The 22,873-nt window shown below is 38.5% G+C and overlaps 1 protein-coding gene across 3 annotated transcripts in view; it reads left to right on the top strand.

Annotated features, from left to right (window-relative positions):
- AATF (apoptosis antagonizing transcription factor) overlaps window positions 1-22,873 on the top strand; it is a 101,114-nt gene that overhangs the window by 63,969 nt on the left and 14,272 nt on the right. The window contains exons 9-12 of one of the 3 annotated variants that reach the window (XM_070482841.1): window positions 683-750; window positions 2,574-2,654; window positions 9,752-9,823; window positions 11,202-11,435. In XM_070482841.1, coding sequence (XP_070338942.1) covers window positions 683-750; window positions 2,574-2,654; window positions 9,752-9,823; window positions 11,202-11,388 — 408 coding nt within the window. In that variant the 3' untranslated portion in view covers window positions 11,389-11,435. The remainder of the gene's footprint in view (window positions 1-682; window positions 751-2,573; window positions 2,655-9,751; window positions 9,824-11,201; window positions 11,436-22,873) is intronic. The other 2 variants (XM_014862268.3, XR_006512271.2) reach the window with 2 other exon arrangements.

The raw sequence follows: 22,873 nt of genomic DNA, 5'->3' as shown, positions 1-22,873 counted from the left end.
ATGGAGTTAATTGTATAGGATGAGAAACTGGTTCTCTGTGTTGTATTTGCAGCACACACATATGACTTCTTTTAGGTTCCCTCTCAGAATAGTTGTCACTGTGAATGTGTTGGTGTCATATATGGTTAAATCACTTAATAGTAAGCAGGGTAGAGTACCAGCCATGGAAAGCAAGAGGATGAAGTCCGCACTTTTAATTATATATAATAAAGGCTTTTGCCTGGGGAAGACCTTCCTGACTGCTAGAGGTTATAGGTCAGAAGTTAACCATGTACCATTATCCTATTGGTGAGAAGCTGATGCATTTTCCTTTTTGCCACGTAGCCCTTCCTCCCTGACCTTTTAAAGATTCTCCATTGATATCGATGAGGTGGACAAAACTAATCATAAAAACAGTGAAGGGAATGTTGCACACTCATTGACCCATTTGAAATGAACTGCAGCACAATAAGTCTTCCAAATGGACTTCTGTTCTCAGCTGTTGCCATAGCCCCCTTTTTAAAGATACATAAATATGAAAGGGTTAACGGGAATTCAGTCATGCTCTTGCCACTGACTTGTCCCTTATTGATTGTAGTTTTAGAGCTGTCACTATGCCATTCAGAATTCCTACTGTGCCCTTTTAAAGTCAGGTGGTGCTGGGAGATGATAAATAAATCAATGGATTTCCTTTTGCCTCTAGCTCCTTCGAGAACTCATAGAACGGAAGACCAGCTCCTTGGATCCCAATGATCAGGTGGCCATGGGAAGGTAATTTAGATATGGCTTTCTGTTCATGCAAGCAGCCTATGTAATAGTTTCTCCCTTTGAGTCCCCTTCATTCTGTCTCCAAGGCAGAGATTGGCTCTATTATTATAAAAGTTAAGCAAGATAATAAAAGTTAGAAAGACAACGTGATGGAAATCCTATTTGTTTACCTTATAAGCCTTAAGTGCAGTTTGAATAAGAGATTATAAAACACCTATCGGTGTTTGTTTTACAAAGTCCTTCTTATGCTCTTTGCTCTCTGGTTTGGATTGTGATTGTATTTGTATCCATCTCTGACCAGAGGATAAAAAGCACCCACCCAAATGTGTGCTCTCAGCTGTCAGAACGTGGCACTGTGCACAACAGGTTCCCTGCTCGTAGTTGAATCTGCTTTGTTAGAGTCTGCCCTAATTTAGACCTCCACCCCTTCGGTAAAAGCTTCAGCACAATTAGAAATGGAACATGGCAGCATTACCCAGATGTCAGGGTAGAATGTAAAGTAGTGAAGGAAGGCTCTTGTGTGTATGCGTCATCCTGTGGTTGGAAAATAAAAAGGGCATTTAGAGTGCTACCTAATGAATAGTGTACATTTAAATAGCCATGAGCCATAATTTGCAAAAGCATGAAAGGAAACAAAAGCTGCACGTGCTAGAATGGAATCTGGGCAGAGAGCGTTTTGAGAACGCAATGAAAAATTTATATTGATGAAATAATTTTATTTGAGTAAAACGATGTTTGAATTTTAGGATAGGATGTTGTTGATATTTTGTATATCTCTGGAATGCTATAGAGAGCTGTTAACTATAAATTTAATGTGATAGAGCAAATTGCATTTAAGTGGTGATTATATTGTACATTTATCTGACTTTACAATAAAATAGATTATGGTAATTAAGATTATATTAAGATTACAGTAATTGGATTTCCCTAGATTTTTCTTTTCTGATGTTGAGTTTTCGTTGTATAAATCAGGTAAGATGACTAGCTGCTGCTGTTTCTCCTTCTTTCTTTCACATTTGTTCATATGAGCAATTTATGAAGATTTTCTGAGCTCAGTATCCTTTATTTGAAAAATTAATTCCTTTTAATCTAAAATGACTGCAGAATATATGAATCTTGTTTGGATCCTGATTCAAACAAACCAACTGTAAAATTGAGACAATCTGGGGAGTTTGAAAACTGACTGAATTTTCGATAGTACAGAATTATTGTCAACTTTTTTTGGGTGTGACGGTGGTGTTGAGATTATGTTGGGGGGGAAGAGCCCTTACCTTTTAGCAACATATTCTGAAATATTATAGGTGAAATGAAAATTAAATAAATAAAATGACCGTAAAAGTAGTATTAGTAAAGGATAGTCATTAAAACTTAGCAAAAATTGGAAAGCCCAAGAAAAAGCAGTTGGGTATTAACAAAGGGAAAATTAGATTTAAAGGGTTCACATGTTCCAACCAAACAGCAGTGGCAATGTTAGTAAGAGAACACGCTGCACAGCTCAAACATGAAGAGCAAACCGAATCAGCTCTCCGCAGTTTGATGGGTTCTCCTGCAGGCTGGTAGATTTAGTGCTTGTCACAGCAGCCCCAAATCTAAGGAGCATTGTTAACCAAATTTGCTGTAGAATTTCCCAGCTGCAGTTTGTTTTTTTGCCATTGCACAAATCCTCTTCAATTGATTAGTCGCTTTGGCCCCAGACTATTTTGAGGAACTTGATAGAGGTTGATGATTTCTTTCTGCAGGGTTGTTAGTGAGAAAAATTCCAATTTGTCAATACGTATAACTATTTCTCTTAGTGATGATGCATAACATGTTTGTGAATTTCCCAGGCAGTGGCTTGCAATCCAGAAGTTACGAAGCAAAATCCACAAGAAAGTAGATAGGAAAGCCAGCAAAGGAAGGAAACTTCGGTGAGTTATTTTTAGAAAAAATGTTAAGATGGTATGTTGTATCCCTTCTCTTGCCGTTTGGCTATTATGTCACTTTTCTGTTTCTTCTAATGTCTGTTTTTAAGGATCAGAAAAATAACTAAAACAATATTTGAGGCTTTTTTGAGACTCAGTTTTTCTTACCCTAAAATGGAGATAGAGTTTCCTTTACTTTTTGTTCTCCTGTTGTGAATGGATGGGTTAAATAATATTTGCATTTTCCTGAAAGAGAAATAATAGGAAAATAAGACACGATAGTTCCAATTGTCTTAGTTTTAAAAAGTGATTTCTGTAGAACAATATAAAAATTTTATTTTGGAGTCTTATTTAGAATAGGATTATATTGGTCCATTTTCACAATGCCATACGTGTACACACAGTATGCTAAAAGGATATAAATGAGGGATTCCAGAGAAGGTTAACAATATGCTTAAATGAGATGAGAAATATAATTTTTATGAGAAAACAGAATTTTCTGACTGTAGGAAACCCCTCAACCCTGTGAGCTCTTTAAGGAGTCTTATAAGTATGCAGACAAAAGAAGGAACAAGAGTAGGACGTGACATTGCGATGCTTTTGGACTTAGATTCCTTGTGACTATATATATATATATTACATAATATTCACATAATGCCTCAGTGTCAAAGAAACAACTTGTAATTCAGGTGCACATTGAAAAAAGTCTTAAACTCATTGCGTTCAGACGGTTTTAGGCAGATAGCTAATCCTACATCCTTATTAGAGCCTGCCTGTCATTAAATTCCCTTTAGACAAATGTGGATCTATCTCATTTTTAAATATCTTCAGAGAAGCAGATTTCACAACTACTTTAATTAACCTGTTTTAGTATTTAACAAAACTCATCAGGAAATGCTTACCTTTTTTTAACTTTGCAGAAGTGCAAAGTAGCTTTCATCATCTTTTGATTCGAAGTCACTTCTCTTAAATCTCAGCTTAAATTGTCATAATTTAACTTTTTTCATATGTTGAAATCTCCAAATCTTCATACTTCTCCAGGTTCGTTTTCAGTGTAATGGTTGAGAGCAAGGACTCAAGAGGCTGGCCCTGTGGCCGAGTGGTTAAGTTTGCACGCTCCGCTTTGGCAGCCCAGGGTTTTGCGGGTTTGGATCCTGGGTGCGGACATGGCACCACTCATCAGGCCACGCCGAGGCGGTGTCCCACATGCCACAACTAGAAGGACCCACAACTAATATATACAACTATGTACCGGGGGGCTTTGGGGAGAAGAAAAAAAAAAGATTGGCAACAGTTGCTAGCTCAGGTGCCAATCTAAAAGAAAAGGAAAAAAAAGCAAGGACTCAAGAGCCTGACTGCCTGAGTTTGAATCCCAGCTTTGACATTGACTGGTAGTTACTTTGGGCAAGACCCTTAAACTCTGTGCTAGTTTCTTCATCTGTTAAATGGGAGTGGTGATAGTACCAGACTAGTAGGCTTGCTGTGAGGATTAAGTGAGTAAGTATATATGCAGCTCTTAGAACAGTGCCAGCTACACAGTCAGCACTATAGAATTATTTGTTGCCATTATTACCATCATTATTATTGCTATTATTATTCCAACACTGGGTCAGTCTCCTGGCCTAGTGCTCATTTACTTGCTCACTCACATACATGCCTCTTTTCAACCTGTCTCTTCTGCACCCCTCACCTTTGTAAGGATTTAAAGAAGAGTGTTGCTAATAGGACCTTATAATTGGCCAGGCTGAATGAGTACCTTATTCTTTAATTTTTTTTTTGTTTTTAAAGATTTTAGTTTTCGTTTTACTCCTAAAGCCCCCTGGTACTTAGTTGTGTATTTTTAGTTGTGGGTCCTTCTAGTTGTGTCATGTGGGATGCCGCCTCAGTGTGGCTCAATGAGCGGTGCCATGTCCGTGCCCAGGATTCGAACTGGTGAAACCCTGGGCCGCTGAAGCAGAGTGCGCAAACTTAACCACTCGGCCATGGGGCCGGCCCCAGTTTTGAGATCAAATTTTTCTCCAGTACTGTACTTTTAAATTAAAGCTTTATGAGGCTGTAAATATTCCCTCGAGGGAGGAGCCAGGATTTCAAATCAGGAGATGGGCTCTGTCTGGCTATACGATTTTTGACTGTTATTTTCTTTGCCTTACTTTTCTCCTTTACTGAGTGGAGATAATAATCCCTACTGTATAGATTTGGTTTGAAGACTAAAATAATGTGTAAATGTCTGGTACATAGTAAACATTCGAAACTGTTAGTTTCTTTGGTTTCTCTTGTGTTTATCTGTTGGTGTTGCTGTTGCAAATATATAGTCTTCAAAAGAACTGAGAGAGGAAGAAAATGCCTTTTCTACATTATTGTATTGTTACAAATTTTAGAACTGTTGGGGCAAGTAGCTATATTTGTATGCCCCTTGAGGGCAAGAACTGTGCGGCTTTATACTTTAAGGCAGTTCCAACCTTATTATCTACTGTGGTGCCTTGTAGACATTAGTCAGTCAGAATATGGTTTTGGATGATTATGACAGTAGAATTAACATGCACATCAGGTAATGAGAATGGCTATAGCTTTAAACATGACACAGATAAAGGAATCTGGATGAGTGTTGGAGAAGTGAGTACTTTTCTAGCATGGCAAGGAGAACGTGGGTCTGTTGTTTCCCAAATCAAAATAAATTTATCAGAGTTATTATTTATCAGGTTGAAATTAAAAGACAAGATTTTGTTTTAATAGCACCTTTCTCTTTTCTTTCTTTTCAACAAAGTCCTTTTTATTTATTTCACTAGAAATTATACCTTATTGATTAAATCACCAGGAATTTTCAGCACGAGATTTAACATCTTAATGACCGCCAAGGCCTGGGCTCTGGGGCTTGTCTGCCTCTCCCCATGCACAACAGGGATTACTGGAGACTTCCTTAACAGAGACCAGGTTAGGTGGTTGCAGGCTTCTTCCCAGTCATTGGACTGCTTTTCTTATATTAATTTATTAAACTAACCTCATGAAACTGTTCCTTAGAGGTTTGTGTCACTGAAATTATATAATTCTGTTTTTCTACCATTTTGATAGTGATTTAGATTCCCACAGCGCTACAAATCCAGAGGCATTTGAAATCTTATTCTGGCAACAGGCAAGTGGGAAACAGACATTCTATTTAAACAGGGGCTAAACAGTAAAATATGGGAAGTGGTTTACTAAAATATAAGAAGGCTTCTTTCTGAAGTTCTAGGAATAATATTAGGTGCTGCGTGATACCCATTCTGCCCTCAAGGCACATGTAGTATGGAGAGGATGGCGGACGATAAGCAGACAGTGATGCTGTGTGGGAAGTGCTGTGCTGGAGATCATCCTGGTGTCGGGTTACCTGACTGCTCAGAAAGTCTTTCTGTAAGATGCGACATCCATACTTCACACCGAGCAGACTAGAAAGAACTGAGTTGGTCCAGAGAAAGGCCAAAAAAGAATAATGTTTGCAAAAATGCAGACTTGAGAGTGTGCATGGTCATTCTGGGAACTGCAATTAATTTGTTTTGGGAGAGACTTAGAGTGGATATGGGGAATGGCAGGAGATGGGGCTATATCAATAAGAGAGTGCTAGGTCATGGCTATACTAAGAATTTGGACTTTATTTGTAGACTGTAGCGAGTCATTGAAAAACAAGGAAGACTGAGGGACTGTCACAGATTGGAGGAGACTAAGGAGACATCACAGCTAGGTGCAATGTGGGGTCCTAGATCGGATCCTGGAAAGAAAAAGAACATTAGGGTAAAAATGGGTGAAAGTTGAATAAGGTCTATAGTTTAGTTAACAGTATTGTACCAATGTTAATTTTCTGATTTTGTAAATTACACTATGTTTATGTAAGTTGTTAACAGTAGTGGGAGCTGGGTGAGGGTATGTATGAACTCTCTGCACTAGTTTTGCAACTTTTCTATAGATCTAGACTCATTGCAAAATAAAAAGTAAAATAAAGGTAATAAATAAGGTCACGTGTTTGAATTGTTTGCGGTTTTGTTGTCCGTATTCTCCTGGCTCTCCTTGTGACTATGAATGTGTGCAATATGGTCAGGATCAGAGTGACCTTTCTTTATAGCAATAGTGATAACTAACTCACTGTCGGGCCCTCCTGAGCAGTTTACATGCAGAGGTAGGAAAAGCACAGTCCCTGATGCTAAGCTATCCAGGTTTGCAATCTGACTCTTCCAGTTACTGGCCTTTTGACCTGAGGCAAGTTACTTTACATCTCTGTGCTTCCATTTCCTCATCTGTGAAAAAGTACACTAATAAAAGTCACATCTCAGGATTGTCATGCAGATTAAATTAGCTAATTTATATAAAATGCTTAGAGAAGATAAGTAACTCATGCTGTGTTACAGAACTACTAAGTAGCAAACTGGGATTGGAGCCAATTGGTCTGATTCCAGAGCCCATGCTTCTAACCTGTGGCTGGTGAGTTGGTTCTCCGGGCAGGACCACCTGGCCTACGCAGGCACCAAAATGATGTCTTGGCTATATTAGAATTCTGCCCTTCAGACAACACCTTGACTGAAGGCCTAGGGATCAAACTTATGTACTCAATTGTGCTCCTTCATTTAAACAAGTGGTCCAGGCCGGATGAGAATATTATAAATAACTCCTTCAATTAGACCTCGGGGGAGTTGGTGGGGTGTGCCAGCTATCATCACTGATACCAAGTTCCACCAGTGAGCAAGTTTTGCTCTTGGTTTGTGATAGGGTTGGAGAGAAATTTCCAGAAATGTCATAGCAAAGATGAACACGTTACCTTGTGGAAACATTAGTTTACATGATAGCTGGTCAGTGGCATCAGCCTGGTCGGACTTGCTAGTTGGATGCTAGAAAATGATTTATATAAAAAGAAATATTTTGGTTTTTGGAAGTAATTATAACGATTGATTATTAGTATTTTACTCAGTATTATATATAAGTGGATCTACAATACGACTATGAAAAAAGAATAGAATATGACGTATGGTTCAGTGGAAAAAAGCATAATGCAGAATATTAAGTATATTATAATCTCATTTTTATATGAAAAATGTCTTGTTTATGTTTGTCTTCTATATGGAAAACGCTGCAGTCAAACTTAACAGTTTTAACTAACAGTGATTGTTGCTGGGAGAGCAGACTACGGGGGACTTGTCAGTTCTCTATACATTTCTGTATTTGGATTGTTTTTACAAGAATTATATATTTTTATAAGTAGGAGATAGATGTTTAAAAAAAGTATGATGCACAGAGATTTTGTTTTTGCATCTTATAAAAAGTGAAGAATTGGAAGCAATATAAATGTTCAAAAATATGGAAATATATTATGGTACTTCCACTCCTGGAATTGTATATAGCTATTCAGATACAATGCTAAGTGAAAAAAAGAGGATATGAAATTGTGTGTGTGTGGGTGTGGGTGTGTGTGTATGTGTGTGTATGTATATATATATATATATATATAAAACAGGATCACTATGTAAAACAAACATAACTAACCAAAATGTTAATAACAGTTGTCTGTAGGTGGAGGAACTATGCATTTTTGTGTGTGCTTAGTTGGTTTGTTTTCCAAATTTTCTATAGTGAATTTATACTTTTTCTATTATTCTAGTAATGTGAAAAATGTCATCACTGTTATTCTTGTAAAATTCATTTGTTAAAAATAAGAATGAGAGGCTAGCCCAGTGGCACAGTGGCTAAGACAGTGCTTTGGCGGCCTGGGGTTCACAGGTTCGGATCTTGTGTGCAGACCTACACACTGCTCATCAAACCATGCTGTGGCAGCATTCCACATACAAAATAGAGGAAGACTGGCACAAGATGTTAGCTCAGGGCCAATCTTCCTCACCAAAAAATTTTTTTTTAAAAAAAGAATGACATTTGGGAGGCTTAGTGGTGGGTAGTACAGCAGAGAATCAAATTATTTGATATGCATAAAAGTGTTTTTAAAACTGTAACATTATGCACATGAAAATATTTATCATATTTTTGTTTGTGGATAGTGTTTTGCTCAAGAAGAGTTTTTGTTTTTGTTTTTAAAGATTGGCACCTGAGCTAACACCTGTTGCCAATCTTTTTTTTGTGTGTGTGTGATTATAGTTGCATATTTCAGTTGTGGGTCCTTCTAGTTGTGACATGTGGGATGCCACTTCAACATGACCTGATGAGTGGTGCCATGTCTGCGCCCAGGATCCGAACTGGCAAAACCCCGGGCTGCCTGAAGCAGAGCACGTGAACGTAACCACTCGGCCATGGGGCCGGCCCAGAGGAGAGTTTTTTTGGTTAGAATTTTATAATATGCATATTGTCGTACAGCCTCTTCAATTATAATGAACAGAAAGGGATACCTTCTTTAAATTCTCTTTGGTATAATTTGGTCTGTATAAGGTCATACGTTTATTCAGCTCCTTTCACCAAAGGATCTCAAAACACTTCATAGAACAGTACCATTTTTTTCTATTGGTAGAATATGGAGGTGATTTCCATAACACCTTGACTGAACTAGGGCTCAAACTTGTATACTCAGTTGTGCTCCTTCATATGAAGATGGGGACATGAAAGAGTCACTGGGGCTAGTGAGTAAAGATGATGTGGAATTCTGGAAGCCTTTTCTGGCTCAGGGAAGCAGTGCTAGTGAGTGATAGTGGTGGCGAGGTTTCAAGTGTTAAACCACTGCCTGTGCTACTGCCGGTAGGTAGCTTTAGTGACACTAAAAAAGGATTAAGATGTATGGAGAGGAGGAAAATGGAGCAGTCAGGTCCTCACTGTCTTTTGCCTGGAGTAATGTTTAAGGGTGAGTGTCTTGCTCAAGGACACAAGTGTATCTACTCTTCTTTTGGGCTGTGAAACAAATGGATCTGTGTTGAACTGCTGTCATTTACCATGTGCTTTTATCCGACTTTTCTCCTGTAGCATTAAGGGAAAAGGGGGAAATATAGTTGTAAGTGGGTGTGTGTATGAATTATCCCCTATTCCACTCTGGAGCCAAATGTTCCTGTGATCAGTTCTGGACTTTGTTAGCTCCTAGAATGTGTTTCCTTTTCTAGGCTAATAGTTACTAATGTTGCTGTCTGTTTGTTTCCTGCTTTATTTAGGTTTCATGTCCTTAGCAAGCTACTGAGCTTCATGGCACCTATTGACCATACTACAATGAATGATGATGCCAGGTGAGTAACAGATTAATTATATATCTCAGATGGCTTCATGACAGCCTGATAGTGACCTGTTCTACAGCCTGTCGCCCTCTCCTTTTCTTCTTATCAGTTAACCATTCATCATTGGCATCATAGCAAGGGTCTTTGTCACGTCTTTTCACTCCAATAATTATTGTAAAACCAAAACAAAATTTCCATAAATTTCAGCGTGCCTCTTGTGGTTTTTTGTTTGTTTTCGCTGTTTTGTTTTGTTTTTAACTTTAGCCACCTGCCTAGGACATCTGAGCTCTTCTCTAAACAGATGGGTCAGGACACCACATGCACTTGTTTGGGAGTTATATGCATACGCTGTCCTTTTTAAAGTGGCTCTAGAGATTGCTCTAGAGATGTGCATTCGGTTGTGTGTGTTCAGGCAGCTGTTGAGGATTCTTTTTTGGAGTGTTTTTACAAAAGAAGTACATGCTCATTTTATCAAGCTGGAACAATATAGAAATGTGTACAAAAAAAGTACACTCATAGTATTACAATTCAGAGATAACCATTTTTTAAAGACTAATTCTTTCTATATTTATTAGTTGGCATTCTACAACGTAATATTTTTATAATATTACTTATTTAGCCTTATCCTTTCTTCATTTGTTCACCATTCATTTATGTTAGTATAGACTCGTGCTTTCCTATTTTATTCAATTAATCATAATCTGTTACTATCTTTATTTATTTTGATTTAAAATTTTCTCAGATTCATGGAAGTCCCTTCAAGCTTCAAGCTGGCTTGTGTCCTTTTGAGATGTCCTGATCATTCTTTGAGTCCTTCCTTACTTTCTGGCACAACAAGCTATTCTAGGCTCATCTTATACTTTCCCTGTTCCATCTCTGGAATCAACCAATCTTTCTGCAAAGAGCCCTGATTCTTTTTAGTGGATTCTGGTATTTAGAAACCAAGATCTGGGTGCTAGGGGTGCTCATTGTTACTGGGTGTCATTGTTTCTAGGCCCTCTCAGGGTACAGGGCTAGGAAATGTGTGTGTATACATATACACACACGTGCAGGAGATAACCACTGTTAACGTTTCAGAATATTTCCATTCATTCTTTATAAGTCTCCTGTCAATATGTTCTTGTTTTTATTTTTTATATAATTAAAATTATATTCTACTATTGTGAATTTTTTCTTTAACTATTTTGTATACTGTGAGCAGTTTCCTATCATTAAAATTATTCAAAAATTTTAAATGACTATGTAATATTTTTATAATATTACTTATTTAGCCATTCACTAATTGTTTTAAATTGTCATTGTAAATAATGCTGCAGTAGATGTTTTTATTTATTTATTTATTTATTTATTTATTTTTAAAGATTTTATTTTTTCCTTTTTCTCCCCAAAGCCCCCCGGTACATAGTTGTGTATTCTCCGTTGTGGGTTCTTCTAGCTGTGGCATGTGGGACACTGCCTCAGCGTGGTCTGATGAGCAGTGCCATGTCCGCGCCCAGGATTCGAACCAACGAAACACTGGGCCGCCTGCAGCGGAGCGCATGAACTTAACCACTCGGCCACAGGGCCAGCCGCGGTAGATGTTTTTAAACATACATCTTCGCCAAGTGAAATTACTGGTCATAAGGTCAGCGCGTGTGGGTTTTGCCAGTCTTATCCCTTAAGCGACATTTAACCTTCTTATTCGAGAGTATTTGGTTTGCTACTAAACCCCATCAGACTCTTCCTCCCCACCCACTTACCCCCTCACTTGAAAAGCTTAGGTGAACAGAGTGATTATGAATTTTTTGTTTGCTTTTGTTCAGTGCTTTGTGTACAAAACAGCTTATGGATGGTTCTGAGTACATTTATACTCAGAACTTCGTGACCTCATATGCTCTCCTATGCTTTGCAAGTGAATGCCTCTGTCTGGCTGGGTTTTTTTCATTCATTTCCGGCTCTAGTCTGTTTTTAAAAATTACAAAGTGAAATGAGTACATCTTAGATTCTCTGTTAGGATGACATAAAAAAATTATTTCAACAAAAAAGGAAAACTAGAAGCTTAAAAACTAAAACAAACCCATTAAGGTAACATTATTATCCCAGGCATAAAGTGAAACTTAGTTTAAATATTAGTAACATCTTTTTTTTTTTGAGGAAGATTGGTCCTGATCTAACATCTCTGCTCATCTTTCTCTATTTTATATGTGAGACTCCTGCCACAGCGTGGCTTGATGACCAGTGTGTAGGTCCGCACCCAGGTTTCAAACTGGAGAACCCCAGGCTGCCCACGCAGAGCGTGTGAACTTATCCACTATGGCACCAGGCCGGCCCCGGTAACATCTTTTGCATATAGAAGTCTGAATATTACTAGATCATTTGGAAATCAAGTTTTTGTCATTCTTAGTTGGAATTTTTCTTGAATCACCTAATACCCTAGGGGCACTTAATTTTTCAGAATTATATTTATTCACTCATAATTTTTGAGGGTCTACTTGCTAGACATAAAGATTATTTGAAAATGACTGTATTATTTAGGATTATGTTAGCCTTGGTCTGCAAGAAACGTAAATCCTGACTACAGAAGCATAAGCAAATGAGTTTTTTTTTTTTTTGACAGAATAATCCTAGTGGCAGACAAGTATTGGTGATGGTTTTCCCTTCTCCTTGATATTAGGGCCAACATCTCTTGGTCTTTCCCCTGCAGTCCCTAGGTGACTGCTGCAGCTTCAGCCATTGAACACGCATTTTAGGCAACAAGGGGAGAGGAGTGGTGTCAGCCATGCCTATTTTCGTTCATCAGAAAAGTAAAAGCTTCCCAGAATCCCCTCCAACAAACTTCTTCTGTTTCATTGGCTGGAGCTGTGTTATGTTGGCCAGAGCTGTGTTACGTTGCCCCTTCAGGTAGAGTAGGCAGGGGAGAAGGCGCTGAGAGAAGTTTGTTGAGTAACATTGTAGTATTCAGTATTTGCGGGGTGGGGGGGGGGGGGGAGGAGGCTATCCTTTGTGGACTGATTATCAGAGTTGTTCTCCAGTTGGTTTAGCCACTTAACAAGGAATTTAATGAAAGCCTTGTAGCTGGAGAACTGAGCATGTGTTTTTATCTAAGTGCACTCCCTTCCCACTGTGTTCGTAAGGGTACACAGGCGCACATCCATGTTACTGCTCATGCTCTGTGGTCTGAAAAGGCCGGATTAACTGTGGGTGGAGTACCTGAGTATTAGCTCTTTCTGCTTCTAGTATCAAAACTTCCAGGGCCAGGAGGTATCGTTACTTTAACTTAAGAAGGAGGCAGTCGTAGCTTGGCCTGCTTTGTCACAACTGGAAATAATCTAGTACTGTTTTGAGGAAATAATCTGTACTATTTGTGTCCTACTTTCTACACCACAAAATATCATTGAGTAAGGGGAAACTTTCATAATTGTTAGAATGTCAATATCTGTGCATACTACTTTTCTTCAAGTGAATAGTTTTGGTTCTGCTAACTTACAGATATGTCATTCTCGGTGTGCATGTCTGAATAGAGAATTTTTTTATCACTTTGAGGTAGAGAAGGACTTTGTAAGCATGACACCAAGGCCAGAAGCATAAGGGAAAATATTAATAGATCTGACTACATAAAAGTCACATTGAAAAAGACATCAAAAACAAGATTATAAGTAAATGACAAACTGGAAAGAAAAAGTTCCATATATGACATATTACTTTACTATGTAATAATACAATGTAAAGAGTTTTTACAGATCTCTAAGAATATCCCATGGGGCTGGCTCAGTGGTGCAGCAGTTAAGTTCACACGTTCCACTTTGGCGGCCCGGGGTTTGCTAGTTTGGATCCCGGGTGTGGACATGGCACCACTTGGCAAGCCATGCTGTGGTAGGTGTCCCACATATAAAGTAGAGGAAGATGGGCACGGATGTTAGCTCAAGGCCAGTCTTCCTCAGCAAAAAAAAGGAGGATTGGCAGCAGCAGTTAGCTCAGGGCTAATCTTCCTCCAAAAAAAAAGAATATCCCAATAAAAATAATGGGCAAAGCAAACTTAGAAATCGTAAAAGAAAAATCTCAAATGGCAAAAAACCATAAAGTCTGTCAACCTCATTAATCAAAGAAACACAAATTAAAACAATGAGATTTCATTTTTTTCCTTATTAAATTGGAAAACATTAAAAGATTGGTAATCCACAGTGTTGATGGTGTGAGGAAACAGACACTTCCGTATGCTGTTGTGGGGAATGTAATTGGCAAAATCACTTTGGAGGGCTGTTTGGCAGTGTGTTTCAGAATTTTAAATGTATATGTCTCTGTTGACCCAGAAAAATCTACTTCTAGGAATTAACCTAAAGAAATAGCAAGTGGGCAAATATATTTGTATCAAAGGTCTTTATTGGAACATTGTTTATAATAGGGAAAAATAAGAAACAATCCAAATGACCATCAATAGGCAACTAGTTAAATAAATCACAGAAAATCATTCAATGAAATTATAAGCAGCTGGTAAAGGAGGAAATGGCGCTGTATGTCTTAACATAATGTTGAGGGACCAGCCCCGTGGCCCAGTGGTTAAGTTCTTGCCCTCCGCTCTGGCAGCCTAGGGTTTGACTGGTTTGGATCCTGGGCACGGACATGGCACCACTCATCAAACCATGCTGAGGCAGCATCCTACATGCCACAACTAGAAGGACCCACAACTAAAAGTACACAACTATGTATTGGGGGGCTTTGGGGAGAAAAAGGAAAAAGTAAAAAAATTAAAATACTGAACAAACAATGGATTATTGAAGAAATTAAAAAAGAAATCAAATATTATCTGGAGACAAATGAAAATGAAAACACGCCATACCAACTCATTTGGGACACAGCAAAAGCAGTCCTAAGAGGGAAATTCATTGCAATACAGGCTCACCTCAGTAAATAAGAAAAATCTCACATAAGCAACCTCAAACAACACCTAACAGAATTAGAAAAAGAAGAACAAACAAAGCCCAAAGTCAGTAGAAGGAGGGAAATACTAAAAATTAGAGCAGAAATAAATGATATTGAAACAAAAAAGACAGTAGAAAGGATCAATGAAACAAAGAGTTGGTTCTTCGAAAAAATTAACAAAATCGACAAACCCTTAGCCAGACTCACTAAGAAAAGAAGAGAGAAATCTCAGATAAATAAAATTAGGAATGAGAGAGGAGAAATCACAATGGATACCAAAGAAATACAAGGGATCATAAGAGAATACTATGAAAAACTGTATTCCAACAACTTGAACAACCTAGAAGAAATGGACAAATTCCTAGACTCTTACAACCTCCCCAAACTGAATCAGGAAGAAATAGAGAATCTGAATAGACCAATCACAAGTAAAGAAATAGAAACAGTAATCAAAAACCTCCCCAAAAATAAGAGTCCAGGACCAGACGGCTTCTCTGGAGAATTCTACCAAACATTCAAAGAAGATTTAATACCTATCCTTCTCAAACTATTCCAGAAAATTGAGGAAGATGGAGCACTCCCTAACACATTCTATGAAGCCAACATCACTCTGATCCCCAAACCTGAGAAGGACAACACAAAGAAGGAAAACTACAGGCCAATATCACTGATGAACATAGATGCAAAAATCCTCAACACAACTCTGGCAAACCGAATACAGCAATACATCAAAAAGATTATACACCATGATCAAGTGGGATTTATACCAGGGACACAGGGATGGTTCAACATCTGCAAGTCAATCAACGTGATACACTGCATTAACAAAATGAGAAACAAAAACCACATGATCATCTCAATAGATGCAGAGGAAGCATTCGACAAGATCCAACATCCATTTATGATAAAAACCCTCAATAAAATGTGTATAGAAGGAAAGTACCTCAACATAATAAAGACCATATATGACAAACCCACAGCCAACATACTCAATGGACAAAAACTGAAACCCATCCTTCTCAGAACAGGAACAAGACAAGGGTGCCCACTTTCACCACTCCTATTCAACATAGTACTGGAGGTGTTGGCCAGAGCAATTCAGCAGGAAAAAGAAATAAAAGGAATCCAAATAGGCAATGAAGAAGTAAAACTCTCGCTGTTTGCAGATGACATGATCTTATATATAGAAAACCCCAAAGAATCCATAGGTAAACTATTAGAAACAATCAACAGTTACAGCAAAGTTGCAGGGTATAAAGTCAAAATACATAAATCAGTAGCATTTCTATACACTAACAATGAACTAACAGAAAAAGAACTCAAGAACTCAATCCCATTCACAATCGCAATGAAAAGAATAAAATACCTTGGGATAAATTTAACCAAGGAAGTGAAAGATTTATACAATGAAAACTACAAGACTTTCTTGAAAGAAATTGATGACGACATAAAGAGATGGAAAGACATTCCATGCACATGGATTGGAAGAATAATCATAGTTAAAATGTCCATACTACCTAAAGCAATCTACAGATTCAATGCTATCCCTATCAGAATGCCAATAACATTCTTTACAGAAATTGAACAAAGAATCCTAAAATTCATATGGGGCAACAAAAGACCCCGAATTGCTAAAGCAATTCTGAGCAAGAAAAACAAAGCCGGAGGCATCACAATCCGTGATTTCAAAACATACTACAAAGCTACAGTAATCAAAACATCCTGGTACTGGTACAAAAACAGGTGCACAGATCAATGGAACAGAATTGAAAGCCCAGAAATAAAACCACACATCTGTGGACAGTTAATCTTCGACAAAGGAGCTGAGGGCCTACAATGGAGAAAAGAAAATCTCTTTAACAAATGGTGCTGGGGAAACTGGACAGCCACATGCAAAAGATTGAAAATTGACCATTCTTTTTCACCACTCACCAAAATAAACTCAAAATGGATCAAAGACCTAAAGATTAGGCCTGAAACAATAAGTCTTCTAGAAGAGAATATAGGCAGTACACTCTTTGACATCAGTTTCAAAAGAATCTTTTTGGACACCATAATTCCTCAGACGAGGGAAACAATAGAAAGAATAAACAAATGGGACTTCATCAGACTAAAGAGCTTCTTCAAGGCAAGGGAAAATAGGATTGAAAGAAAAAAACAGCCCACTAATTGGGAAAAAATATTTATAAGCTACTTATCCGACAAAGGGTTAATCTCCATAATATATAAACAACTCACACAGCTCAACAACAAAAAATCAAACAACCCGATCAAAAAATGGGTAGAGGACACGAACAGACATTTCTCCAGAGAGGATATAAGGATGGCCAATAGACACATGAAAAGATGCTCATCATCACTAATCATCAGGGAAATGCAAATCAAAACTACACTCAGATATCACGTTACACCTGTTAGATTGGCAAAAATATCCAAAACCAAGAGTGACAAATGTTGGAGAGGTTGTGGAGAAAAAGGAACCCTCATACACTGTTGGTGGGAATGCAAACTGGTGCAGCCACTACGGAAAACAGTATGGAGATTTCTCAAAAAGTTAAAAATAGAAATACCTTGTGACCCAGCCATCCCACTACTGGGTATCTATCCTAAGAACCTGAAATCAGCAATTCCAAGAGTCCCATGCACCCCTATGTTCATCACAGCATCATTTACAATAGCCAAGATGTGGAACCAACCTAAGTGCCCAGCAACTGATGATTGGATAAAGAAGATATGGTATATATACACAATGGAATACTACTCAGCCATAAAAACGGACAAAATCGTCCCATTCACATCAACATGGATGGACCTTGAGGGTATCATGTTAAGCGAAATAAGCCAGACAGAGAAAGACGAACTCTATATGACTCCACTCATAGGTGGAAGTTAACATATAGACAAAGAGAACTGATCAGTGGTTACCAGGGGAAAGGGGGGTGTGGGGGGAAGGCACAAAGGGTGAAGTGGTGTACCCACAACATGGCTAACAATAATGTACAACTGAAATTTCACAAGGTTGTAAACTATCATAATCTTAATTAAAAAAATAAAAATAAAAAATAAAAAATAAACAATGTTGAGTGGAAAAAGTAGGTTACAAAATACTATATTATAATCCCACTTTTTGAGTAAAAACAGTTCTTATAATATGATCCATTTATGTTTTTAAAATAAAAATTAGATATATATGTACACGTAGTATGTATATGTTGTAGTGCTTAAGAAAATGCCTGGGAAGACCATACATCATATTAACAATGTTTCCCTAGGGAGAAGCCACTGGGAGGAAGAAGAGGATGAAGGGAGGCTTTCAATGTTTTATATTTCTATTTTGCTCTAATCTTCTGCCATGAGAATGCCTTTGTATTCATCATCATTGAAAAATAAGCTCTGTAGCTCTGTACACCAGACTCTTCACATATTTATTGCTGAATGGGGTGGAGCAGAGGACAAATTTTACTTTCTAGTCTATGTATTTCTGTAGTGTTTGAATTTTTTTTACAATAAGCTTGTATTGCTTTTCATCAACAGAAAAAAAGGACATTTTCATTTTGAAAATTGTGTATATAATAGAGAGGAGGTGGGAAGGTCCTGATTATTTCTCTATTGAAGTATATAAATGGAAGATCTTCTCTCCCTTTATGATTTCTGCCCTATGGACCATATGGATAAAACTGGCTTTTTAATACCTGACTAGCTTCGCTCCTCCCGGTTTTTAATCATGGTAAAGTACACATAACATAAATTTTCCAGCCCTTTTGATTTCTTATTCCCAGAGGCAGCTCCACCTTGGTTCCTACTTTACCCAGATCTGGAGAGAGAAGAGATCTCGTTTCTTTCTGTGTTTCTTGGTTCCAGTTTATTGTTCCATACGCATGGCTAAGTTGGGTTAATACCCGGTGTTTGGTTTTTTGGAGGGGATGGGGAATCTGAGGGCTGTTACTTGTTGTTGAATCCCCCATATCCCTTATCAAGGTCGAGTTTAAAAAATTTTGCACGTGGTCCAATATAATTGAACGTGGCACATAGCTCTCATTAAGGGAGAGAGAAGAAGAGATCTTTAACACAGAGAATTAAGATACCCTTAGTGGAGAAAGAAGTACTATCTTTAACAGGATCTTTAAAAAGGTAGTGGCAGCTTCATTTTGTTTTCCTGTGGTGTGGTCTGTGTAGTGTTATCTATTTAGTTAATTTCTGCTGATACATATTCTTTTCTCATGCTAGGAATTTTTCTCTTCAAGTGATCTATTTTTTTAAAAACCCTTTTTAAATGCAAAGTAGCCAAGTTTGGGTCCCTGTGTTAACAAATTCCCCTTTAGGGGCATTTCTTTCCAGACAAACTTTGGATACTGATTTAAATGCTTTTAGGTGCCTGCAGGTCTCCTTTGTTAGTGAAAGTCTCATGTAACCCCTGATCCTTTGTGTGTGCTGGTTCAGTAGATCTTTACTCTGTTACGAGGTAGGCAGGTGGTTTCTCTTTGCAGGCCCTGTGAACATTCCCAGGATTGAGAGAAAACAAAAGAAATCCCACTTTCCCATGTATTACGTGTTTGCATGCAAGGGAGGAGATTACCACGAGCCTGAAAGCTTTAGATCAGTGGCTTTGTGAAACCCTTGATGCTCTTGGCACGGGGCAGCTCAGCTCCCAGAACAGCTACTGTTTGCCCCTCAGAGTAATCTGTGCTATGAGGGCAAAGTCTCGTGGGAAATGGTAGAGACAGAGTTATCAATGGGCTAAGGTGCGAAGAGGTGTGATGTCTCATTGGTGGAAAATCCCTCTGAGCATATTGTCAGCACCAAGAACAGGTCAGCATGTTACTTGCATGTTTACAGGATTGCTGTTCACTTCTCTGACTACTGAAGCTATTCTGGGGTGACCGAGAACATTTTAGAAACAGCTTCTTTTACATGATGTGAATCCCCTGGGGTGCTGTTAGACCAGGGGAGCAGGAGGTAAAAATTCAGATGATCTCTTATTTATTATGGTTCTAACAAAAGGAAGAATTTGGAAGTTGTGGAAATAATCATCTGCTTTTTGCCTGTGCTTTTGCAAGGCCCTCTGAGGCAGACTTTTAAAGAAGTTAATTCTTTCTCATTTGCTGTGTTGATGTAGGTCAGATAGTGAAATGCTAGTGTGACAAGTAGGAGAAGCAAATTCTCAGTAAGACCTGTGAGATGGATCGAGATGTGCTCCTCAAACTGGCCGCTGCCTCAGCTTTGGGAAAGGGAGTCCATGGGAACTGCTTACGCTGCCGGCATGGGTTTTGTTGTTGTTGTTTGTTTGTTTGTTTGCATGGAACAGGTCTGAGTGGCACCGAGCAGCTCCATGTACACCAGAGAACTTGGTGTTTGTCTTGCACTTACCGCTGCTTCAGAGAGCAGTTATTCGACAAACCCAATTCTGGTACTGTTCATTAAAAGGGTAGGTTATTGTATTTCCTAAATGGCTTTTTTTGTATTAAAAAAATGATAGCCATATTAACATTTTATAGGTACTCCATTCCTTTTCAAAGAACTTAAAGAAATTCTCAATAAGAACAGGAAGAATTTCCATTTTAGCCCCCAATTCCCTCCCCCAAAATAAAAAACTGCTTTCCCTCTGCTTTTATAAGCTACTGGCATTAAGACAGAACAAGGAGAGAGTCTTTTAATGATAACTACTAAGCACCAAATACATTATTGTTTTACATCTGGAGTTTTAGAAAAGAAATGTACAAATGTAACCCAGCCTTGTAAAGTGCTTTGTCAACATCACTGCCACGTTGTTCTTGAGGTGCCTTGGTATAATAGAATTTGTACAGGCAATTTATCTTCGGCTTGCCATTTTTGTGTGGGTCTGAACCCTAAATATGGCATATTCTACCACTCTGCTGATATGTTCCTTTCCTCCTGCGTGGTAACCCAGAGGTTACTTAGACCATGTTTGACTGCCCTTGCCAACTTTACCCCTTTATTTAATAGAAACGTGCACTGGATCATGGTGAATATTGGGTGTAGTTTGCTCAGCATTTGAGAGCACATCAGCTAATAACCACACAAATACCATCTCCATAGAGCATTTTTTGTTGGTTAAAAGCTTGCAAGCAAGAATGGTTAAGATACAGATGTTTTCTCTGAGGCTTCTTATCTCCTAAAAAGACACAGGTTCTTCTGACAGGTGAGACAGGTCCGGGCAAATATGCAACATTGATCTGATCAGCAGGAACAGAGCAATATTTTCCCTGGTGCTGCCTTTTACCAGCGTCATTAAAGGCTCCCATTACTCTTTTATTAGAGGTTCCCTCTCTTCCTTATCAGATTACAGAATGAACATAACTCATGGCAGTGATTTGATCTCTTGTTAAAGAGGATTACAGCTTTGCATTAACTCGGATTGACACAGTTTATAATTCGCTTGTTGCTACTTAGGCGGGCGGTGGCACATGTTTGACCCCCCAACCGTGCAGAGGAGAAGGATCACCATATATCATCATTAAAGATGGTGTCCCGCACAGAGATAGGAGGCATGGGGCTTCCTCCTCCAGGAACGTCAGAAGGACAAAGGAAACATTCTCAAGTTCAAACCCGAGACTTGGGCCAGATTAAAACTGGGTTGCAAAGGAAGCAGTGCCATTGTCTCTTCTATCTTTTCTGATTCACTGCTGTGCAGTTTTAGACAATTCTAGAGAATTTGCATTCTCAAGTTGAAGCCTTGGTTCTGAGCAGCATGTGGAGTGATAACAGCGCATCTTCTAGAAAGAGATTGTAGATGCTGAACAGATAAATCTTTCCTCAGAATGGGACTTCTTGACTATAGTTCTCATTTCTGCAGTCAAATGCCCATCGTTTCTTCAAAGGATTGTGAATCCTTTTTTCCCCCAAAAGAATCTGTCATGTTCTTTAAAGTGAATGTGTATAAATGTTCTCTTAAGGAGTTATTGTTTTTAAGTTCTTGTATTTTATTATTATTGCTTTTTAAAATATATCGTAATATCTTACATAGATATTGTGTTAATCACAACTAAGTAATTTGCAAGTGGGTAGGCAACAGCTAGGTGTTTCTCACCTTCCTTTACACTAGTCGTACATACACACTGTTAGCACATTTGCTGGAGTGATCACTGAGCCAACATTAGGTTGCTAAATGTGAAGAGCATTTCTTTTTCTAAGGTCATTCATCCTTTGCTCTGATTTATCCACCCTAAGGCTGCCGCCCTATTTCTGATTGGCAATGAAATAACATAGAGTAATAACATCATATTCCACTTATTGAGCATTTACTATATGCCAGACACTGCACTAAGCCTTTCACGTACGTTTTCATTCAATCCTTATGAGAAACCACTGAGGTGGTTTACATTATCTGCATTTTATGATAAGAATACTGAGGCATAGAGCAATTAAGTAACTTACCCAAGTTAAACAGCAAGTAAGTATTGGAGCCAGTATTTGCATTTAGGAGTGTGAATCTTGACCCCTGCCACTGTTTCCAGGAAACCAGCAAGCTTTTAGAAATATGTGGGAATAGGGGCCGGCCCAGTGGCACAGCGGTTAAGTGCACACGTTCCGCTGCGGCGGCCTGGGGTTCGCCGGTTCGGATCCCGGGTGCGGACATGGCAGCGCTTGGCACGCCCACATATAAAGTAGAGGAAGAGGGCATGGATGTTGGCTCAGGGCCAGTCTTCCTCAGCAAAAAGACGAGGATTGGCAGCAGTTAGCTCAGGGCTAATCTTCCTCAAAAAAAAATTTTTTTTTATGTGGGCATGATGTACCCAAGGGAAGCTGCTTCCTCCCACTCCCAGTACACATGCGAGAGCCTTTCTCTCGATTAAAAACTTGCTTGGAGGGGGAGAAAAACTTGTTTGGATTAAAATTTTTTCTTTTCCTTTGCTTTCTTTTTATCATGGAGATGCTTTCTATATAGGAAGGTTTTGCCTATCAAGTCATTCACATTTTAGTGTGAATCACTGAATTTCCAGACCTGCTCTTATGGTTGTACCATTCTTCTGATTACAAAGACCCTATCCCTCCTAATGAACTTTGAACCCAGATCCAGTATATTCAGTCAGTTTGCTCTTACAGTTCTGCCTCTGCCAGCTCAGATGCATCTCACCCACTGTCCTTAGAGACAATATCTTTTTCCCCTATAATAAAAATAATACATGCTCATGGAAGAAAACT

This window comes from Equus asinus, chromosome 13 (assembly GCF_041296235.1).
Source record: "Equus asinus isolate D_3611 breed Donkey chromosome 13, EquAss-T2T_v2, whole genome shotgun sequence".
NCBI lineage: Eukaryota > Metazoa > Chordata > Mammalia > Perissodactyla > Equidae > Equus > Equus asinus.
This window is presented reverse-complemented; position numbering and strand designations above follow the sequence as displayed.